We start from the raw sequence: 20,824 nt of genomic DNA, 5'->3' as shown, positions 1-20,824 counted from the left end.
ACTGAGGACGTCTGCATTTGCTATGTGCAGACCTGGACGGTGCATAAAAGTGTACTTGTATGCCGATAATATTAAAGCCCATCTTTGAATTCTAGCAGAACCAATGGTGGGATTGCCTTATCTTCACTAAACAATCCTAACAGTGGTTTGTGACCTGACACTATGGTGAAGCGTCAATATATACAGGAGAAGCAATACAGGTGAGAGGCATCACCTCTGTACCTGTAGTTAGTAGGATGAGGGGGAGCTGAGAGTTGAGAAGGGATATAAGCCAGGAACATACTGTTATTTTCAATGTTCTCAGCAACACTGGATAACACGGGCTTTGTAACAGCCCACCCCAAGATACTGAGAGCCATATCCTCTGTAGGGCTCAGGCATGATGTAGGCATCCTTTGTCCCCAACCAGTATAGACACATTCAAGAATTGCCAAAGCAAGTGTAGCCTTTGGCAGACTTTGAACATTAGTATGGGAATGAAGAGGAGTAAGTCTACCTACCAAACTGAAAGTCTATAGTGCAATTGTCCTGCATGACTTGAGGCTGAATAATAGTCATGTGCAGACGGTGGCTTCCGCACCCAGGTGTTGGTGGTGCTCTGAGTTCTGGGCCCACTATTGGTGTACGCAGGGTAATACGGTAATTGCCGCCAATTAGCAGCAAAGGCGGGTTACAGACCGTCATCCCACCCAATGAATGCTGGACAGTAGGATTTCAGGTCTCTGAGGCTGCAGGCTGTGAACCAAAACAAGGTAACGGCCAACATTTTAAAGGGCCCTGTGGCATGGGACAGTGTCAGGTGACCCATCAGGTGATCAATTGAGTGCATCTACTACACATAGTGAAGATTTGTGCAGTACAGCCTGGTAAGTCAAGTTAAATTTTAGCTAATTTCTGCCAACCACGTCAATCTTCATAGGTGGCAGAAATGTTAAAAATCAGCAAGTCTACCAACTTTTGGTATTGAGAAGTTGTGCATTTATTATGTATTTCCATGCACAAATGTCTACACCATCGGAGTGAGGGGAGAGGCATTCTGGAAGGAGCAAAGCTGTCCCCAGATTCAGTGAGGCCGCCCTTGGTGCCCTCCTGTGTGCAGCATATGATCGAAGCGACCAGCTCATGCCGAGTGCTGGGAAAAGGAGGGCCAAGATTTCACCAAATCCCTTCTGTAGCAGTGGCAAGACGTACTATAGAAACCTTTGCCGCATTAAGGCATCCCTGGTGTCACGGCCATCCACTCGACCATGGCCACGCCATCAACGGGAGCATCATCTTGGTCCCTCAAATCATCATCACCCTCGTTCTCAGAGGATTAGCCCCCATCTGGTGTGTCATCATCCTCCAGGGCATCTCCTCTTTGGATGACAATGTTATGGAGTACACAGCAACCACAAACATCAGGGACGCATGTAAGGGGGAATACTATAATGCGCCTCCAGATTTGTCCAGGTATCAGAATTGCATCTTTAGGAGACTGATGGTCTGCTCCACTATGGTCCTCCTGCTGGCATGGCTCTTATTGCACTTCCTCTCTGCATCAAGGCACTCCCATAGGCATCATTAGCCATCTTTTCAGTGGATTGTCCTTGTCACCTAGTAGCCATCCCTCCAAAGAATCCAGACAGGTGAAAATATCTGGAATCTGAGCTCCTAAGGATGTATGAGTTGTGATTGCTGCCTGGGTACCTGGCACACACCTGCATGACCTGCCAATTATGCTGGCCCACCAGCTGCAATTGATTGAGTGGAAGGTTTATGAAGGCGCAAGGCTGTCGAGCAGGAACCTTAATGGCTACGTGCGTACAGTCAATGGCTCCCTGCATCTGGAAAAACCTGTAACCGCTGCTAAACCTTGAGCTCTATCCATTTAACTTTGGACATCCTGCGTAAAGGAGATGTAATTCCCAGCCCTTCGGAACATTGCGTCTGTGCACACCTTGATGTAACGGTGTGCAGCAGGCTGTGTTATCCCACTGAGGTCTCCACAGGCTGCCTGGAATGAGCCTGTTGTGAAGAAGTAAAGCACCACTGTTCCCTTCAACAGGCATCGGGTGGCCCCCAACGCAACTGTATGCGATCTTCTCTGTGAGCATCTAATAAAGTGATGTCATAGGGGCCTTTGAAAGCCTGACTCTTCTTCAACACTGAGTCTCATTCAGTTGCAGGTAGCCAGATCTTTGTCTGTATACTCTTGGGGCAGCAGAAGATCATTTTCGCCTCCGCTGAGTGTTTCTGGGTTCCTCCTGAGCCTCTGGCACTGCTCTGTCCACTTCCTGAAAAACCACAACATCCTGAGCCTCCCTGTGTTCCCCTCTTCCTCTCACCCTTCTCTTCCTCCTCCTAATCCGTCTCTCCTCCTCACTGGAGGATGTGTCTCCAACTGAGACCACAATGCTCATCTGTCTCAGAGACTTTTCACCCCTAGGGTAACGGACAGGAAAATAATCAATCAAAAGAGCCCTCTGAATTAGAGGATAGTCCTCCTGATGAAACAATATCCCAAATTTTCCTCTACTCATACACATGAGCAGTCCCTGCAGTCAATGAAGTGTTAACTGCAAAGCTGGGACTCTGGTCTCAGCTATAGTTTTAAAAACTGCCCAAACAAGATTGTCCCATGAATAAACAGATTACCCACCTGTTGTGATTCTCACCCTGAAGGCGTATTATTGCCCTCTGAACGTATTATAGCAGTGAGTTGGGTTGTTAATGAACTCAATTGGCTTCTGAATTGCAATTTAAATAACGCGGGTGGGTTTCTGACTTTTCTATCCATCTGTGTACTGTATTATCGCAAACCGGCTTGATGAGATCATAAACAGTGCCCGACGCCATCAAGCCCCATAATACACTCTGCAAAGTGGCGAACGGTACTGATCTGGGAGTAAATTATTCAGCCCTTGGACTGTGCACCAGTGTCATGCCAAGAACCCAACCACTTTCACTTGAGCTATTTTTGAAAGCTTCTGAGGATCAGATGGCAGGACAAATACCAGATACTGAGGTGCTCACTCAAACTGGCATGCCAAACATCCACACTATGCTGAAAGTCACAACTGAGTTTGGCTAGTCACATAGCTTGACATTCGCTTACCAAAGCGAATCTTCTATGGAGAGCTTGAGTCTGGAGTGTGCTTTCATGGCGATAAAAGGAAGCACTGTAAGGGCACTCTGAAAGCTACTCTTAGGAGTTTTAATGTTGACTTGGAATCGTGGGAGAAGCTCATCCAGGATTGCTGCACCTGGTCCAACCAAATAAAAAATGGTGTGGCCTCCTTCAAAAGTGAAAGGATCTCAGAGGCAGAAAAAAACACAGAGGAAAGCTCTGAAGAAGGGTCCTATAGACTTGAAACGTTAACTCTGTTGCTCTCTCCACAGATGCTGCCAGATCTGCTGAGTTTTTCTAGCATTTTCTATTTTTATTATACAAGAAGAGGAAATCCTGAGCCAGCAACTCATCCAAAACTCTATTGTCTGTGGTATCCTGTTGTATTTTCAGCAGAACGTTCTGGGTGCAGATCTTCCTTGGCAGTCACCTACGTATCCACTGGAACACTACCAAATACCCTAGATGATGAAATAAAAACAGGAAGTGCTGGAAATACTCAGCTGGTCTGGCAGCATCAGTAAAGACAGAAACATAGTTGACATTTTGAGTTGAATATGACTTCTTCAGAATTGGAGGGTAGAAATGTGATGGGTTTTATGCTGTTGAAAGGGGTGAGTGGGAGGAAGAACAAAAGAGGTCAGGGATGGAGTAGAGGGCGGGAGAGATTAACTAACAAAGTTGTCATGGAACAAAAGACAAAGTGAATGGTAAAGTTTGCAGCCAAGGGACAAAGCATTTGTCCACATGAGTGTAAGTGTCAGAAAAATGAACATCTCTGTTCGAAAACAAAATCATGAAAAACAAGATTCACCAGCACATGACAAAAAAAAACCAGAATCAAAATGGGGGGCATGGTTCATGGTCTGAAATTGTTGAATTCAACATTGAGTCCAGAAGACTGTAGAGTGCTGAGACGAAATATGAGGTGCTGTTCCCTGAGCTTGCATTGAACTTCACTGGAACACTGTAGCAGGCCAAGGACGGAAATGTGACAATGAGGTGTTGAAGTTTCTGCACCCTGAGGGAACTGCCCATTTTCAGATAGGACTTCCAATCCTGGCTGAAACAGGGATGGGCCAGCACAGCCTCTCCAAGGTAAGCCCAGAAAGCACAGGAGAGTTGAAGGAAGGAGAGTACCCACTTCCATTTTATGGCACTAGCTGCTGTATTCAGGTAAGGTTTTAAAGGTTTCAAGACTTTTAATTAATGAGTGTGGGTTAGTGAATAGATGAGTGAGTGGATGAGTGAGTGGGTAGCAGAGCAGGTGGGTGAGTTGGTGAATGAGTGGGTGAGTGGGCAGTCAGGTCAGGGGGATAGTCAAGGTTGGGTTGGGTCAGGGTGTAGCTGGGTCGGGTCAGGTCAGGGCTTGGTTGGGGGGATCGGTTGTGGTACTCAGATCAGTTATGCTGGCTAATCTCCGAGTTAGACCAGGTAAGTATCGAGGAAAGTTTCGCGTATCTGGCCCAAGTCTCCGACTCTGAGTTCAGTATTGGAGACTTCTGCAGATGGTCCAGGGAAGTGCAAATCAGCCCACTGGAAGTTTAAACTTCCTGGGCAATTTCAACGCTCGCGTGTGGGCCAATGTGCAACACAGACTTAAGTCTAGATTTTGCTCTGGGCATTGGAAGATTTGGACCAGTGTTTGCCCTCTGTTGCCAGAACTTATCCAGATGTGTGGTGGAAACTCGTGCAAAGAGGGTTTCCTTTGCATTTTCAGAAGTTACAGCCTGCCGCTGTAGAAGCAGCTCTAAGGGAATTTCAGGCACATGCTATTATTTAGGAATAGGTTAAAAATAGGTGGTTGAGGGAAACGGGGCAAAAGGGATGTAGGTCAAAGTGTACACTTTGGTTTAGGATTACTGTTCATATGAAGGATAAACATCAAAACACAGCCTGTTTGGGTCAAATGGCCTGCTTCCATTTTGTAATTTTTATGTTATGCACTGCATCTCAGAAAATTCAGCATTGCACATTACTGGCCCCTCAACCCCAGGGAATCTGCCGGATAAACTACAGAAAATCAGGCCTAGATCACCTATGTTTTTAGAATATGTTCCCTAGCTGATTAACTAAATTAAACCTTTCTATATGCAGTTATTAAGATTTGCCATATACCAATTACTCTGTACAGAAAAATGTAAAATATAGCAGCAAAAACACAGTAAAGTATATTAAATATATATATTCATTTGTAACTTACCTTAACCACACCATTTTCATGCATGGTAATGCAGTTTTTGGGATTAAATGAAAGCTGGTACAGGGCTTGTGCTGTAGCACGATGTACGAAGGGGTTTTTTGATTTCAGATAATAGACCAGTGGTGCCACAGCCCCAGTTACACCGAAGGCGACCCTGTTGTTACCCCACTTACAACAGCAAGCAACAGCATCTGCTAAATGCTGGCGAAGCATATCATCCCTCTGTAAGAAGAGCAAAACAAGCATGTCATATTCGTCACCGGGAATATTAAATATTGTCTATATTAGATAATTATAATTGCTAATATCACTATTATTTCACATATACAAAATTCCATTTCACAGTCTTTAATTATTGATTAAAATCATTTTTTGATTCTATCAGAAACTGAGAGACTAAACAAAACAGTTAGCAAAGTGGCACGTTTCAAGCAGTCTTCTTAGCTTTCTTTCTTGTAGCTTAGCCTTTGGACTGCAGATATCATTCTACTAAATCTACACTCCACTCTTTCCAAGGCTAATATATCCTTCCTAAAATGTGATGCCCAGAACTGCTCATAGTAATCCAGGGGGGATGTAACTAGGGCTTTGTATATTGTTACGAATGTGTGATTTCATGATTCATATGTTTTAGGCATATAACTTTTAGTTTGGGGATTGAAATTTTAATTGTAAGATAATGGGTTTTAGAAGCTGGTAAACAGTACTGGAGTAATTGCATTTCAAAGAGTGGCCTGTGTTTATGTTATAAGGTCAGAGATGGAAGTGTGAAAACACTAAACAATTGACTACCTCTCTAAGTTTTGCGATGAAGACAGTTTATCTACAGTTGTCTCAATAAAGAGCTTAAATTATTCATATGGTTTTCCAAATCAAAGAAAGGTTGGAAGTAACTGATAAACAAAGGTCTTAAAGTATCCATATACTTTTCAGAATTGGAGATAGTTAATTAGAATCTCTACTTGAGCCATCCCAGATGTGCCACGTTGCTGTGGGGATAGATTGCAGGGAGGGTTTTTTTTGGATTTGTGTTTCTCTGTGTGTTTTCTCACAGAAACAGGCAGTTGGGCCTGGAAGCAGCTTGGAGACTAGCAGAGAGAGAGACAGGTGCTAAATTAGAGGTGTTGAAGGGGAAATGAGTCTTCACTGAGAGCTGGTGAGTCTGGTGAGTGAGGGAGTTTTAAGGGTTAATTTCTATCTAAAATCTAGTTTTTTTCTCTTTAATTTAGCATTAACTAAAAATTATTCCTTAAGTTAAGAGAAGACAAGTTTTATTCCAGCCTTAAAACAGGGGCATATAAGCTCTCTGAGAGCAGCTGCAGCTAGTTAATTGCACACGAACAGGGGAGAGAGCTCATCCTGAGTGAGACACAGCCAGAGTGGGTATTGGCAATTTGGTAAGGTAGCTGACTGTGTGACAGTTAACTGTCAATCACCTGAAGCCTGATTAGGGCCTGAATAGGTGTTAATTACTATTTGAAGCTTAACTAGTGTGAGTCATCTCAGCTCTATTTAAGAAAGGGACTATCTAGAAACACACTACAGTGCTTGCACACGAATAGGGGAGAGAACTCATCCTGAGTGAGACACAGCCAGAGTGAGTGTGGGTATTGGCAATTTGATGCACAGTGGGAATTGAACTGGTAACTCTTTCTCTTTAATATTTGTAAGTTCAGTAGTCAAGTTAAAAGGTTGGTAAAGCAGCTGGCTGTGTGACAGTTAACTGTCTATCACCTGAAACCTGATTAGGGCCTGAATAGGTGTTGATTATTATTTGAAGCTTAACTAGTGTGAGTCATCTCAGCTCACCTGAGCTCTATTTAAGAAAGGGACTATTAAAAGCTGTGGCTCAGTTCATAGCACCCTCGCCTTTGAATCAGAGGGTTGTGGGTTCATGTCCCACTCCTGGAAACCAAGAACTGTGATTGTACTCAAAAGAGTTGCAATCTGTGACTGTTGATAACTCAAAAGAGTATCAGTGAGACACAGCCAGAGTGAGTGTGGGTATTGGCAATTTGGTACACAGTGGAAATTCGGTGCAGAGGGGAAGAGGTGCTCTTTGCATTTTACCTTGCTTGTCCTGCTGCAGCAATAGAGGCTACAAGGGAAAGGGATCACTGGTAAGTAGTGGGTAAGGTCGGGTAAGTATTTACTACTTTAATCGCTTATACTTTCAGGTCTTTTTGTGGTTTATAGTTTGTATATTCTATAGTAATGAGGATCAGGAAACAAGGGCCCTAGAGTAATTGATTTAAAATGTTTAATTTAAAGGGATAAGTCATGGCAGGAGAGCTCAAAGCCATGGTGTGCTCCATGTGGGAAGCTGGGGACATTTCCAGTGCCTGGGATTGAAATATGTGCAGGAAGTGTGTCCAGCTGCAGTTCCTGGAAGCTCAGGTTTCAGAGCTGGAACGGCAGCTGGGGACACTGTGGAGCATCTGCGAGTCTGAGAGCATTGTGGAAAGCATATTTAGAGAGGTGGTCCCACCGCAGCTGAAGGGACTTGAGAGAGGAAGGGATATGAGAGCTCTGGCTGGTAAAAGTAGGGAAAATCCCAAGATATCCTATAAGAATATCAATGGGAAGAGGATAACCAGGGAAAGAGTAGGGCCCATTTGGGGCCAAGGGGGCAATCTATGGGTGGAGCCAGAGGATATTGCTAGAGTGTTGAACAAATACTTCACTTCTGTCTTCACCCAAGAGAAGGAGGATGAAAATATCTAACTCGGGGAGAGAGACTGTGAGGTTCTTCAGCAAATTGATATAGGGAGTGACAAGGTATTGGAGGTGTTGGCAGGCTTAAAAGCGGACAAATCTCCAGGTCTGGATGACTTGTGTCCCAGACTGCTAAGGGAGGAGATTGCAGGGGCTCTGACCGAAATTTTTAATTTCTCTCTGGCCACGGGGAGGTGCCAGAGGACTAGAGAACAGCTAATGTGGTTCCGCTATTTAAGAAGGGTTGTAGAGATAAGCCAAGGAACTACAGGCCAGTGAGTCTCACGTCAGTGGTAGGGAAACTATTGGAGAAAACTCTGAAGGAGAGAATCTATCTCCACTTGGAGATGCAAGGTTTGATCAGGGATAGTCAGCATAGCTTTGTCAGAGAGAGGTCATGCCTAACAAATTTGATTGAAATTTTTGTGGAGGTGACCAGGTGTATAGATGAGGGTCATGCAGTTGATGTAGTTTATATAGATTTCTGCAAAGCCTTTGACAAGGTCCCACATGGGAGACACTAGGAAGTTCTGAGGAACAAAGGGACCTTGGTGTGTGTGTCCATAGATCTTTGAAGGCGGAGGGGCATGTTAGTGGGGTGGTGGAAAAGGCATACGGGACACTTGCCTTTATCAATTGAGGCATAGATTACAAAAGTAGGGAGGTCATGTTGGAGTTGTATAGAACCTTGGTGAAGCCACAGCTGGAGTACTGTGTGCAGTTCTGGTCACCACATTATAGGAAGGATGTGATTGCACTGGAGGGGGTGCAGAGGAGATTCACCAGGATGTTGCCTGGGATGAAACATTTAAGTTATGAAGAGAGGTTGGATAGACTTGGGTTGTTTTCGTTGCAGCCGGAACGACTGAGAGGCGACCTGATCGAGGTGTACAAGATTGAGGGGCATGGACAGGGTGGATAGGGAGCAGCTGTTCCCCTTAGTTGAAGGGTCAGTCACAAGGGGACATAAGTTCAAGGAGAGGGGCAGGAGGTTTAGGGGGGATGTGAGGAAAAACTTTTTCCTCACCACCCAGAGGGTGGTGACAGTTTGGAATGCGCTGCCTGGGAGGGTGGTGGAGGCAGGTTGCCTCACATCCTTTAAGAAGTACCTGGATGAGCACTTGGCACGTCACAACATTCAAGGCTATGGGCCAATTGCTGGTAAATGGGATTAGGTAGGTAGGTCAGGTATTTCTCAAGTGTCGGTGCAGACTCAGTGGGCCAAAGGGCCTCTTCTGCACTGTATGATTCTGTGAATTAGGTAGGTAGCTTAAACTGGTTTTCAGGAGGCTAAATCAGTTGTTTTTCAGAAAGTAACAACACGTCTTCTTCAGTGCTGTTTTGTCTGCACTGAGCGCTGCTTTTGGTACATTGGCAGTGAAGTGGGAGTTTGGTGAAGAGGGGGAGGAGGTGTTCCTTTCCTCTACCTTTTGTCAGCCTCCAGTAGCTGGCTCTTATGTTGGTTCAAGGCAAGAAACTGATGAGAGATTAAGTGAGTGACTGGTAAGTTATTCTACTTATTCTAATTGTAAGAAATAGTTTTTAAAGCTGCGGTAAGGTAGGTCAGCTCGGCCCAGTGGAATGTACATCCTGTGGTATGTAGGAAGTCATGTACGCACTGTGTCCTAGGTAAACACATCTGCAGGAAATGTCATTGGTTACAGAAGCTTGAGCTCCGGATATCGGAACTCGAGCGTCGTGTGGAGTCACTGTTGTGCATCCGTAAGGTTGAGAACCACGGGGTTGGCACTTTTAGGGAGGTGGTGCAGGCGGAGAGAGAATGGGTCACCGCCAGGCAGCCTAAGACAACAAGGCAGGTAGTGCAGCAGTCCCCTGAGTCTATCTTGCTTGCTAATCTGTTTCCCATTTTGGATACTGGTGAGGGTGATGGTTCCTCAGGGGAATGCAGCCAGAACCAAGTCTGTGGCATAAAGGGTCGCTCAGCACAGGAGAAGAGGAGGAAGAGCAATAGTGATAGGGGATTCAATAGTCAGATGATCAGACAGGCATTTCTGTGGCAGTAAACATGACTCCCGGATAGTGTGTTGCCTCCCTGGTGCCTGGGTCAAGGATGTTCAAACAGCCAGAGGTTGTGGTCCACATTGGTACCAGTGACATAGGTGGGAAGATGGATGAGGTCCTGAAAGAAGAGGTCAGGGGGGGAAATTAAAAAGCAGGGCCTCAAGAATGGTAATCTCAGGATTACTCCCAGTGCCACATGCTAGTAAGCACAGGAAAAGAGGGATTAGGTGGCTGGAGAATTGGTGTAGGAGGGCATATCAGATTTGAGGCATTGGGACTGGTTCTGGGGTAGGTGGGACCTGTACAAGATGGTTGGAATTCACCTTAACAGGATGAATGTACTTGCAGGGAGATTTGGTAGTACTATGACTGTACGTAGGCAACGGATAGTCTTTAAAAAAAATTATTCCATAGCTTCCAAAAAAAATTATTCCATACATTCCTTCAAGGCCCAAAAACCCAAAAACGGTCAGTCAACTGTGGCTAACCAAGGACGTTAAGGATTCTATAAGATTAAAAGAAAAAGCCTATAAAGTTGCCAGAAATACTAGTAAACCTGAGGATTTGGAGGATTTCAGAATACACCAAAGGAGGACCTAGAAACTGATAAAGGGAGAATAAAATATGAATGAAAACTAGCAAAACACATAAAAATGGACTATAAAAGTTTCTATAGGTACATAAAAAGGAAATGTTTGACTGAGACAAATGTGCGTCCACTACAGGCAGAGTCAAGAGAATTTATATTGGGGAGTAGAGAAATGGCAGAAAAATTAAATGATTACTTTGTGCCTGTCTTCACTGAGGAAGATACAAGTATTCTCCTAGAATTAGAGATCCAAGGGATTAGGGAGAATGAGGAATTGAAGGAAATTAGTATTAATAAGAAGGTTGTATTGGAGAAATTAATGGGACTGAAGGCTGATAAATCCATGGAACCTGGTATTCCACATCCCAGGGTATTGAAAGAGGTAGCCATGGAGATAGTGGATGCATTGGTGATCATCTTCCAAAATTCTATAGATTCTGGAACAGTTATCGCAGATTTGAAGGTAGCAAATGTCACCCCACTATTTAAGAAGGGAGGGAATGAGAAAACGAGGAACTGTAGACCTGTAAGCCTTACATTAGTAGTAGGGAAAACAATAGAATCTAATCTAAAGGATGTAATAAATGGACACTTGGATAATGATTTGATTGGGCATAGGCAACATGGATTTATGAATGGGAAATCACGTTTGACAAGCCTGTTGGAGTTTTTTTGAGGATGTTACTAACAGAGTTGAAAAGGGGGAGTCAGTGGACATAGTATATTTGGATTTTCAGAAGGCTTTTGATAAAGCACTATGCAGGAGGTCGGTTATCAAAATTAAAGCATATGGGTTAGGAGGTAGTATACTGGCATGGATTCAGGATTGGTTAACAGGCAAAAAACAGATTAGGATTAAACAGGTCATTCTCGCATTGGCAGGCTGTGACTGGTGGGGGCACCCATGACGAATCCGAAGTATTTTACTGACTCGCCGCCGGTCAGTTCCAGTATCTCCTTCTCAAGATGTTGGTATTTGTGCTCTTTTTCGGCCCAAGCTTTCTCCAGAAACTTGTTGTTGTCTTCGAAACGTACTGTCACATCCACCACCGCGACTACTCCGTCCTTGACAAGTACTAGATCTGGCTTCCAAAGGGACCCGTCCTTTCCGAAGAGCCTCTGTTCGATGTGAGATGTCCAGCCGTATTTGGCGATGAACTGCTGTAAGCGGTCCAGGATTTTGTTATGTCTCCTCCCTCCCAGAAACATGATAGGGTCCCCCTTGTCCTCACTTATCACCCCACCAGCCTCCGCATTCAAAGGATCATCCTCCGCCATTTCCGCCAACTCCAGCATGATGCCACCACCAAACACATCTTCCCTTCACCCCCCCTGGCGGCATTCCGTAGGGATCGTTCCCTCCGGGACACCCTGGTCCACTCCTCCATCACCCCCTACTCCTCAACCCCCACCTATGGCACCTCCCCATGCCCACGCAGAAGATGCAACACCTGCCCCTTCACTTCCCCTCTCCTCACCGTCCAAGGGCCCAAACACTCCTTTCAAGTGAAGCAGCATTTCACTTGCATTTCCCCTGACTTAGTCTACTGCATTCGTTGCTCCCAATGCGGTCTCCTCTACATTGGAGAGACCAAACGCAAACTGGGCGACCGCTTTGCAGAACACCTGCGGTCTGTCCGCAAGAAAGACTCAAACCTCCCTGTCGCTTGCCATTTTAACACTCCTCCCTGCTCTCTTGCCCACATGTCTGTCCTTGGCTTGCTGCATTGTTCCAGTGAAGCCCAATGCAAACTGGAGGAACAGCACCTCATCTTCCGACTAGGCACTTTACAGCCTTCCGGACTGAATATTGAATTCAACAACTTTAGATCTTAAACTCCCCACCACCCCCCCCCGCCACCCCCCCCCGCCACCCCCCCCCACCCTGTTTCTTCCCCCTCCCTTTTGTTTGTTTTTTTTTTTCAATAATTTATATAGATTCTTCTTTTCCCACCTATTTCCATTATTTTTAAATCTACAACCAATACCCTGTCAGTCTTTCCACCCCACACCCACTAGAGCTGTACCTGGAGTATCCTGCCATCCATTCTTAATTAGCACTTTTCTTAGATAATATCACCACCTTCAACACCTCTTTGATCCTTTTGTCTGTGACATCTTTTGATTATCTGCTCCTATCACTGCTTGCTTGTCCCCACAACCACCCCACCCTCAACCTCTCTCTCCCCCCGCCCCCCACCTTAAACCAGCTTGTATTTCACCCCTCTCCTAACTATACTTCAGTTCTGTTGAAGGGTCATGTTGGACTCGAAACGTCAACTCTTTTCTTCTCCACCGATGCTGCCAGACCTGCTGAGTTTTTCCAGGTAATTCTGTTTTTGTTTTGGATTTCCAGCATCCGCAGTAGCTTTTTGTTTTTATTTTTATGACTGGTGGGGTATCGCAAAGATCAGTACTTGGGCCCCAGCTGTTCACAATATATATCAATGAGTTGGATGGGGGGGACCAAATGTAATATTTCCAAGTTCATGATGAAAGAAAGCTAGGTGGGAATGTGTTGTGAAGAAGATGCAAAGTGGCTTCAAAGAGATTTGGACAGACTTAGTGAGTGGGCAAGAACATGACAGATGGAATACAATGTGGAAAAGTGTGAGGTTGTCCATTTTGGTAGGAGGAACAGATGTGCGAAATATTTCTTACATGGTGAGAGCTTAGTAAGTGTAGATGTACAAAAGGACCTGCGTGTCCTGTCAATAATCACTGAAAGCTAACATGCAGGTGCAGCAAGCTACTAGGAAGGCTAATGGTATGTTAGCCTTTAGCACAAGAGGATTTGGGTACAGGAGTAGGGAAGTCTTCTATCAATTGTATAGAACCTTGGTTATACTACAGCTGGAGTGCTGTGTGCAGTTTTGATCCCCTTATCTTGGAAAGGATGTTATTGCCATAGAGGGAGTGCAATGAAGGTTCACCAGACTTGTCCCCAGGATGGCGGGTCTGTCCTATGAAGAGAGATTGGGATAACTGGGCCTGTATTCTCCATCGTTTTGAAGAATGAGAGGTGATCTCTTTGAAACTTGCAAAATACTTAGAGACGGACAGGGTAGATGCAGGTAAAAAGTTTCCCCTGGTTGGGAAGTCTAGAGCCAGGTGGCACAATTTCATAATAAGGAGGGGAGCCACTTAGGACTGGTGATGAGGAGAAATTTTTTTACTCAGAGGGTTGCGAATCTTTGGAATTCTCTATCCCAGAGGGCTGTGGAAGCTCAGTCATTGAATATGTTTAAAACCGAGGTTGACAGATTTTTAAATGCCAATCCCATAAAGAGATATGGGGATAGTGTAGTGGGGAGGGGGGTGGGGGGGACAGTGTGGTGGTGTTAAAAATTGAAGTGGATGATCTGCCATGATTGTATTGAATGGTGGAGCAGGCACAATGGGCTGAATGGCCTACTCCTGCTCCTTTGTTCCTATACGGTCGCCTAGGCGGATGCTAATGGGAGGACTCCAAGAAATTTCATACCTTTGGAGAACAGTGGGAACACTGAGCAGAATCAAAGTGAATTCCTGAAAGCTGTGGCACACCTCGGTTTGGTCCCAGGAGCAGTAAAGGAAACCTCAAGATCCTGTAAACTACAGGGAACTCTTGTGTGGAAATAAAAGTAGAACAAGGAGTTCTGTTGAATTTTCAGGTATAAAGAATAAGTGTTTAAGAAATAGTGTTGAGTTAATTGTACTAACCCATGACCTCTACCACCTAGAAGGACAAGGCAGCAGGAGCATGAGAACACCATCTGCAAGTTCCCCTCCAAGCCACACACCATCCTGACTTGGAACTATATCGCTATTCCTTCAATGTCGCTGGGTCAAATCCTGGACCTCCCATTCTAACATATTGTGGGTGTACCTATGCCACATGGACTGCAACGGTTCAAAGAAGGTAGCTCGCCACCACCTTTCCAAGGGCAATTAGGAATGGGCAATAAATGCTGGCCTAGCCAGTGATGCCAACATCCATGAATGGAAAAAATAAAGATTTGCTTTGTTTAACTCTTGCACAGTAGAGTTCTTTTTAAAATGTGAAATCTTGTGATGTAATTCTTTCAGTTAATAACTCAAAGTTTGAATTTCTTTGAAAAAGTTAATCATCTCCACAGAGAGCATAATTTCTACCTTGTATTTTATTCCTCTAGTTGTAAAGGCCAGCATTCCATTAGCCTTTTTGATTAAGTTCTGTTCTTGGGTTCATGATACATTAAATTATCTGTGCATTTGTTCCCTAAGTCCCCACTGCTTCTACCTTTTCACCATTTCCCAAATACCTTATCCTGTTTAGGTCCAAAGTTGATGACCTCACATTTGTCTACAGTTTTCCCCATTTACTTCATCTATCAATTTCTCTGTAATTGCTTATTGATAAGATCATGGCTGATCATCCACTTCAATCTCACCACCCCACCACCCCCACACTATACCCATATCCTTTTACGGGATTGGTATTTAGAAATCTGTCAATCTGTTTTAAACACTGCTTACAATACCGTCTATCTTTGAATCATCAGTAAATTTGAACATGTGACTTTCCATCCCATCATCTAAGTCATTAATGAATACAGTGACTAGTTGATTATGGGCGGGATCTGTCTTTGGGGCGGGATCTGTCTTTGGGGCGGGATCTGTCTTTGGGGCGGGATCTGTCTTTGGGGCGGGATCTGTCTTTGGGGCGGGATCTGTCTTTGGGGCGGGATCTGTCTTTGGGGCGGGATCTGTCTTTGGGGCGGGATCTGTCTTTGGGGCGGGATCTGTCTTTGGGGCGGGATCTGTCTTTGGGGCGGGATCTGTCTTTGGGGCGGGATCTGTCTTTGGGGCGGGATCTGTCTTTGGGGCGGGATCTGTCTTTGGGGCGGGATCTGTCTTTGGGGCGGGATCTGTCTTTGGGGCGGGATCTGTCTTTGGGGCGGGATCTGTCTTTGGGGCGGGATCTGTCTTTGGGGCGGGATCTGTCTTTGGGGCGGGATCTGTCTTTGGGGCGGGATCTGTCTTTGGGGCGGGATCTGTCTTTGGGGCGGGATCTGTCTTTGGGGCGGGATCTGTCTTTGGGGCGGGATCTGTCTTTGGGGCGGGATCTGTCTTTGGGGCGGGATCTGTCTTTGGGGCGGGATCTGTCTTTGGGGCGGGATCTGTCTTTGGGGCGGGATCTGTCTTTGGGGCGGGATCTGTCTTTGGGGCGGGATCTGTCTTTGGGGCGGGATCTGTCTTTGGGGCGGGATCTGTCTTTGGGGCGGGATCTGTCTTTGGGGCGGGATCTGTCTTTGGGGCGGGATCTGTCTTTGGGGCGGGATCTGTCTTTGGGGCGGGATCTGTCTTTGGGGCGGGATCTGTCTTTGGGGCGGGATCTGTCTTTGGGGCGGGATCTGTCTTTGGGGCGGGATCTGTCTTTGGGGCGGGATCTGTCTTTGGGGCGGGATCTGTCTTTGGGGCGGGATCTGTCTTTGGGGCGGGATCTGTCTTTGGGGCGGGATCTGTCTTTGGGGCGGGATCTGTCTTTGGGGCGGGATCTGTCTTTGGGGCGGGATCTGTCTTTGGGGCGGGATCTGTCTTTGGGGCGGGATCTGTCTTTGGGGCGGGATCTGTCTTTGGGGCGGGATCTGTCTTTGGGGCGGGATCTGTCTTTGGGGCGGGATCTGTCTTTGGGGCGGGATCTGTCTTTGGGGCGGGATCTGTCTTTGGGGCGGGATCTGTCTTTGGGGCGGGATCTGTCTTTGGGGCGGGATCTGTCTTTGGGGCGGGATCTGTCTTTGGGGCGGGATCTGTCTTTGGGGCGGGATCTGTCTTTGGGGCGGGATCTGTCTTTGGGGCGGGATCTGTCTTTGGGGCGGGATCTGTCTTTGGGGCGGGATCTGTCTTTGGGGCGGGATCTGTCTTTGGGGCGGGATCTGTCTTTGGGGCGGGATCTGTCTTTGGGGCGGGATCTGTCTTTGGGGCGGGATCTGTCTTTGGGGCGGGATCTGTCTTTGGGGCGGGATCTGTCTTTGGGGCGGGATCTGTCTTTGGGGCGGGATCTGTCTTTGGGGCGGGATCTGTCTTTGGGGCGGGATCTGTCTTTGGGGCGGGATCTGTCTTTGGGGCGGGATCTGTCTTTGGGGCGGGATCTGTCTTTGGGGCGGGATCTGTCTTTGGGGCGGGATCTGTCTTTGGGGCGGGATCTGTCTTTGGGGCGGGATCTGTCTTTGGGGCGGGATCTGTCTTTGGGGCGGGATCTGTCTTTGGGGCGGGATCTGTCTTTGGGGCGGGATCTGTCTTTGGGGCGGGATCTGTCTTTGGGGCGGGATCTGTCTTTGGGGCGGGATCTGTCTTTGGGGCGGGATCTGTCTTTGGGGCGGGATCTGTCTTTGGGGCGGGATCTGTCTTTGGGGCGGGATCTGTCTTTGGGGCGGGATCTGTCTTTGGGGCGGGATCTGTCTTTGGGGCGGGATCTGTCTTTGGGGCGGGATCTGTCTTTGGGGCGGGATCTGTCTTTGGGGCGGGATCTGTCTTTGGGGCGGGATCTGTCTTTGGGGCGGGATCTGTCTTTGGGGCGGGATCTGTCTTTGGGGCGGGATCTGTCTTTGGGGCCCACTCGCCGACGCGGGATGACGTCAGGCAGAACTCCCGACATCACCCCGTGTCATCTCCGTTTTCAGGTCGGCATGGGCGCAGCGGAATCAGTTGTGCGCCCGCCGACCTGTCAACGCCCATTGCGGCCATTTAAAAAGTCATTATCCTAACTAATGGATCTACCTGGCCAACCTTAAGGTTGGCCGGCAGGCGGGCTTCAGAAAAAGCATAAAACCTCATCCACGGGTGTGATGAGGTCTCATGAAGGTTTTTAAAAATATAAATGTCTGAGTTAAAGTGATGGACATATCCCAACTCAGTGACAGTGTCACGTGAGGGGACATGTCAGGGAAATTTCGCTTGTGTACCTTTAACGTTTTTAAATTTGGAGTTGATCACCGAGGCAGCACTTAGCCTCAGGGAGATCAGTGCGCTCTTTTGCACGTGTGCACGAAAGGTGCACTCCTGGCTGTGAGGGAGTCCCCCTCCATCTGCACAGGGAGTGCATAGCGCTTCCTGGCGGATGTCATGCTGGGCGAGCCTTAATTGGCCCACCCACGTAAGATGGAGGTGCGCCCCCCGCCTGCTCCTGCACTTCCGCCCTGATGGGGGGAAAATTCTTCCCTATGTATGGGGATTGGGTTGCGCTGTTACAGAGTTACAGAGATTAGACACTGTCACAGTTCTGGTGTAAATTTTTGGTTAAGTAGTGCGTATCTAGCTCAAATCTCTGACTCAGATCAGTATTCGAGACATTCCAAGGTCCTGGGGCAATATAAATCAGCCCATCAGAAGCTTAAACTTCCCAGGCAGTTAAAGTGTAGGTGCGTGTGTCAGGACTTCCTCAGGGTTCCAACGTGCATCAGCAGCATAAGTTCAATGTACTGCTGCTCCTGATACTGAAAGATCTGGCCTAATATAAATAACATTCATAGACATCACTCTGTCTACTGCTTTGAATTTTTCAAAGATATGAATAATCAGATTAGTCAGGCATGACCTACCCTTTACAAATCCATGACAGCTCTCTCTAATCAGTTAATAATTTTTTGGGTGTTCAGTCATCCCATCCTTAATTTATAGAGTCTAGCATTTTCCAACAACAGGTGTCAGGCTTACTAGTCTATAAACGCCCATCTCAAAGAAATTGACTTTCATTTAGATATTCATTTCAGATGGAGGAAACATTCTGCAAATGGCAGATGAAGTTCAGTGCAGAGAAGTGTGAGGTGATTCATTTTGGCAGGGAGAATATGGAGAGACAGTATAAAATAAAGGGAGAAACTCTAAAGGAGGTGCAGGAACAGGAGGACCTAAGTGTATATGTACATAAGTCATTGAAGATAGCAGGGTATGTTGAGAGAACAGTTAATAAAGCCTAAGATACTAAATGCTTTATTAAAAGGGGCATTGAGTACAAGAGTAAGGAGGTCATGTTGAACTTGTATAAGACACTAGTTAGGCCTCATCTGGAGCATAGCGTCCAGTTCTGGGTACCATACTTGAAAGATGTGAAGGAATTGCAGAGAGTACAGAAGAGAATCATAAAAATGATTCCAGGGATAATGAACCATAGCTATGGAGATAGATTGGAGAGGTTGGGACTGTTTTACTTGGAGAAAAGAAGGCTGAGAGGAGACTTGATAGAGGTAGTCAAGATCTCGAGGGGTATGGATAAGGTAAATAGTGAGAAACTGTACCCATCAAAGAGATCATCAAGAGCTAGAAGGCACAGATGCAAAATAATTGGCAAAAGGAGTAAAAGTGAAGTCAGGAAATATTTTTTCACCCAGGTGGTAGCTGGAGTCTGGAACAAACCTCCTGAGAGGATGGTAGAGGAAGGCTAGATTGAGATATTCAAAAGGGAATTGGATTGCTATCTGAAAAGAGAGAATGTGCAAGGTTACAGGGGTAAGGCAGAGGAGTGGGACTAGGATGCTCTTTCAGAGAACCGGTGCAGACTCGGTGGGTCAAATGGTCTCCTTCTGCACTGTAAAGATTCTGTAATTTTTTTTAACATTTTGGTAAATAGGACACCATTTCTATACGACAAAATGAGAGTCCGGTTTCGTAAGGAAATTAGTTGAGGCAGTCCCTGATTTTAAATGATACAAATAAAACATTAGATCAGTAATATTTCAGTAATTCTTTTGTCAACATCATTTTATCAAAGTTCTGCTGGCACCTAGGTTTTCATGTATTGTTGTGCCAATTGTTCAATTTTGTTTTTGCCCCCAACAACATTACTGGCACTAATACATTTTCCAGTGTGAAGCCCTCTATCTGAGGTTTTTTGGGGAAAAGGGAGAACTTAGAAATGAGTGCTAGGTAGCTCTGGGTACACAAGAGATACCCCATGCTCACCCACCAGTACCCTCACACCATTTGACTAGAACTCAATTTGTCAGAGATAATGCCTGTAGACATTGAAGTCAATGGGATTAAAGGGGTAATGGCAGCATTGATACAAAGTGGCTAAGGGACAGCAAGCAAAGAGTATGATTGTTTTTCAGACTGGAAAAAATTCAATCAGGTTTGTCAAGCATGACCTACCCTTTACTCAGGTATGGGTATTAGGAGCATTGTTTTTTTTGATAAATATTAATGACCTGGAAAGTCACAGCAGGATCACTTTGGAGGCAATAACACATCGGGTAGGTGACCCAATACACAACTTTCTGACATTCCCCATCATTCCACCTCCAAAGCCTCCTCTGCCCGGCTGATAAGATTTCACCCATTAACTTGTTTCATTCTCCACAGATGTTACCTGATCTGCGGAGTATTTCCAGCATTTTGTATTTTTATTTTGGATTTCCAGTATCTGCAGTATTTTGTTTTAGTATGACTAAGTAATCTGTTGTTTATTTTAGTGCTATGCAAAGATTAGTCTTTAATTCTTTCAAGGGGGTTTTGGAGTAAGCAATAACTGAATGGACAATCAACAAGGAATTCAAGTTGAAGGTTAGAAAGTTAAGAATAAGATGGCATGGTAGTTAAAGATTTTCTTACAAAGGCCTGTGAAACAAGTTATTAAGGAAAGCCATTGAGCCTAATAATACAAAATTCAAAAGCAACTGTAGCTGATTTTATATTGTTGCAGGAACAGTGTCTCAAAATTTAGGATTGAGTCTGTGCCAGATATCGGATCTTGCTGGTTTTCAGGTCGGGCAGTTTGGGCCATGTTGGGTCAGACAGTTTAGGCTGGGTCGGGTCAAGAGTTGCTCAGACTACTCAAAGTGTGGGACAAGACAGGCTCGTGAAGCCGATAGCTAGTCGGTGTGCCACCACACCAATGCAGAACTTAACCAAACAAGCCGGTAAGATATTTTCCTCTTGTAATAATAATTAAAATTCATGCATAGCAGGTTTAAAAAATGTCTGGTTTTCTGACGTCGCCATCTTTCGGATAGACAGATTTGAGACACTGTACCTGTAATACCACCAGCTCCTGACCTAGTAAAGAAACTGGTTATCCCAGTTTCCAGTTTTAAAGAATTTTGAAAGTTTCCGTTGGGGTTACTATCAACTGTGCAAGATTCTGCTGTCTAATGAGATAGTGCAGAGATATAAAGCAGCGTAGGTGATAAGTGGATGAGCGATATAGCAAGTGGTGTGGTGCAGTTAA

At 45.8% G+C, this 20,824-nt stretch overlaps 1 protein-coding gene across 1 annotated transcript in view; it reads right to left on the bottom strand.

Annotated features, from left to right (window-relative positions):
* Nucleotides 1-4,653: 4,653 nt before the first annotated feature.
* odad2 (outer dynein arm docking complex subunit 2) overlaps nt 4,654-20,824 on the bottom strand; it is a 388,707-nt gene continuing 372,536 nt past the window's right edge. Inside the window, exons 19-20 of the mRNA XM_078535576.1 lie at nt 5,313-5,534; nt 4,654-4,881 (exon numbers count right to left, since the gene is read on the bottom strand). Of these exons, the coding sequence (XP_078391702.1) occupies nt 4,654-4,881; nt 5,313-5,534 (450 nt within the window). The remainder of the gene's footprint in view (nt 4,882-5,312; nt 5,535-20,824) is intronic.

The sequence above is a fragment of the Cetorhinus maximus genome, chromosome 3 (genome assembly GCF_964194155.1).
Source record: "Cetorhinus maximus chromosome 3, sCetMax3.hap1.1, whole genome shotgun sequence".
Lineage (NCBI taxonomy): Eukaryota > Metazoa > Chordata > Chondrichthyes > Lamniformes > Cetorhinidae > Cetorhinus > Cetorhinus maximus.
Note: the sequence above shows the minus strand (reverse complement) of the source record. Positions and strands in the feature narration are given on the sequence as shown.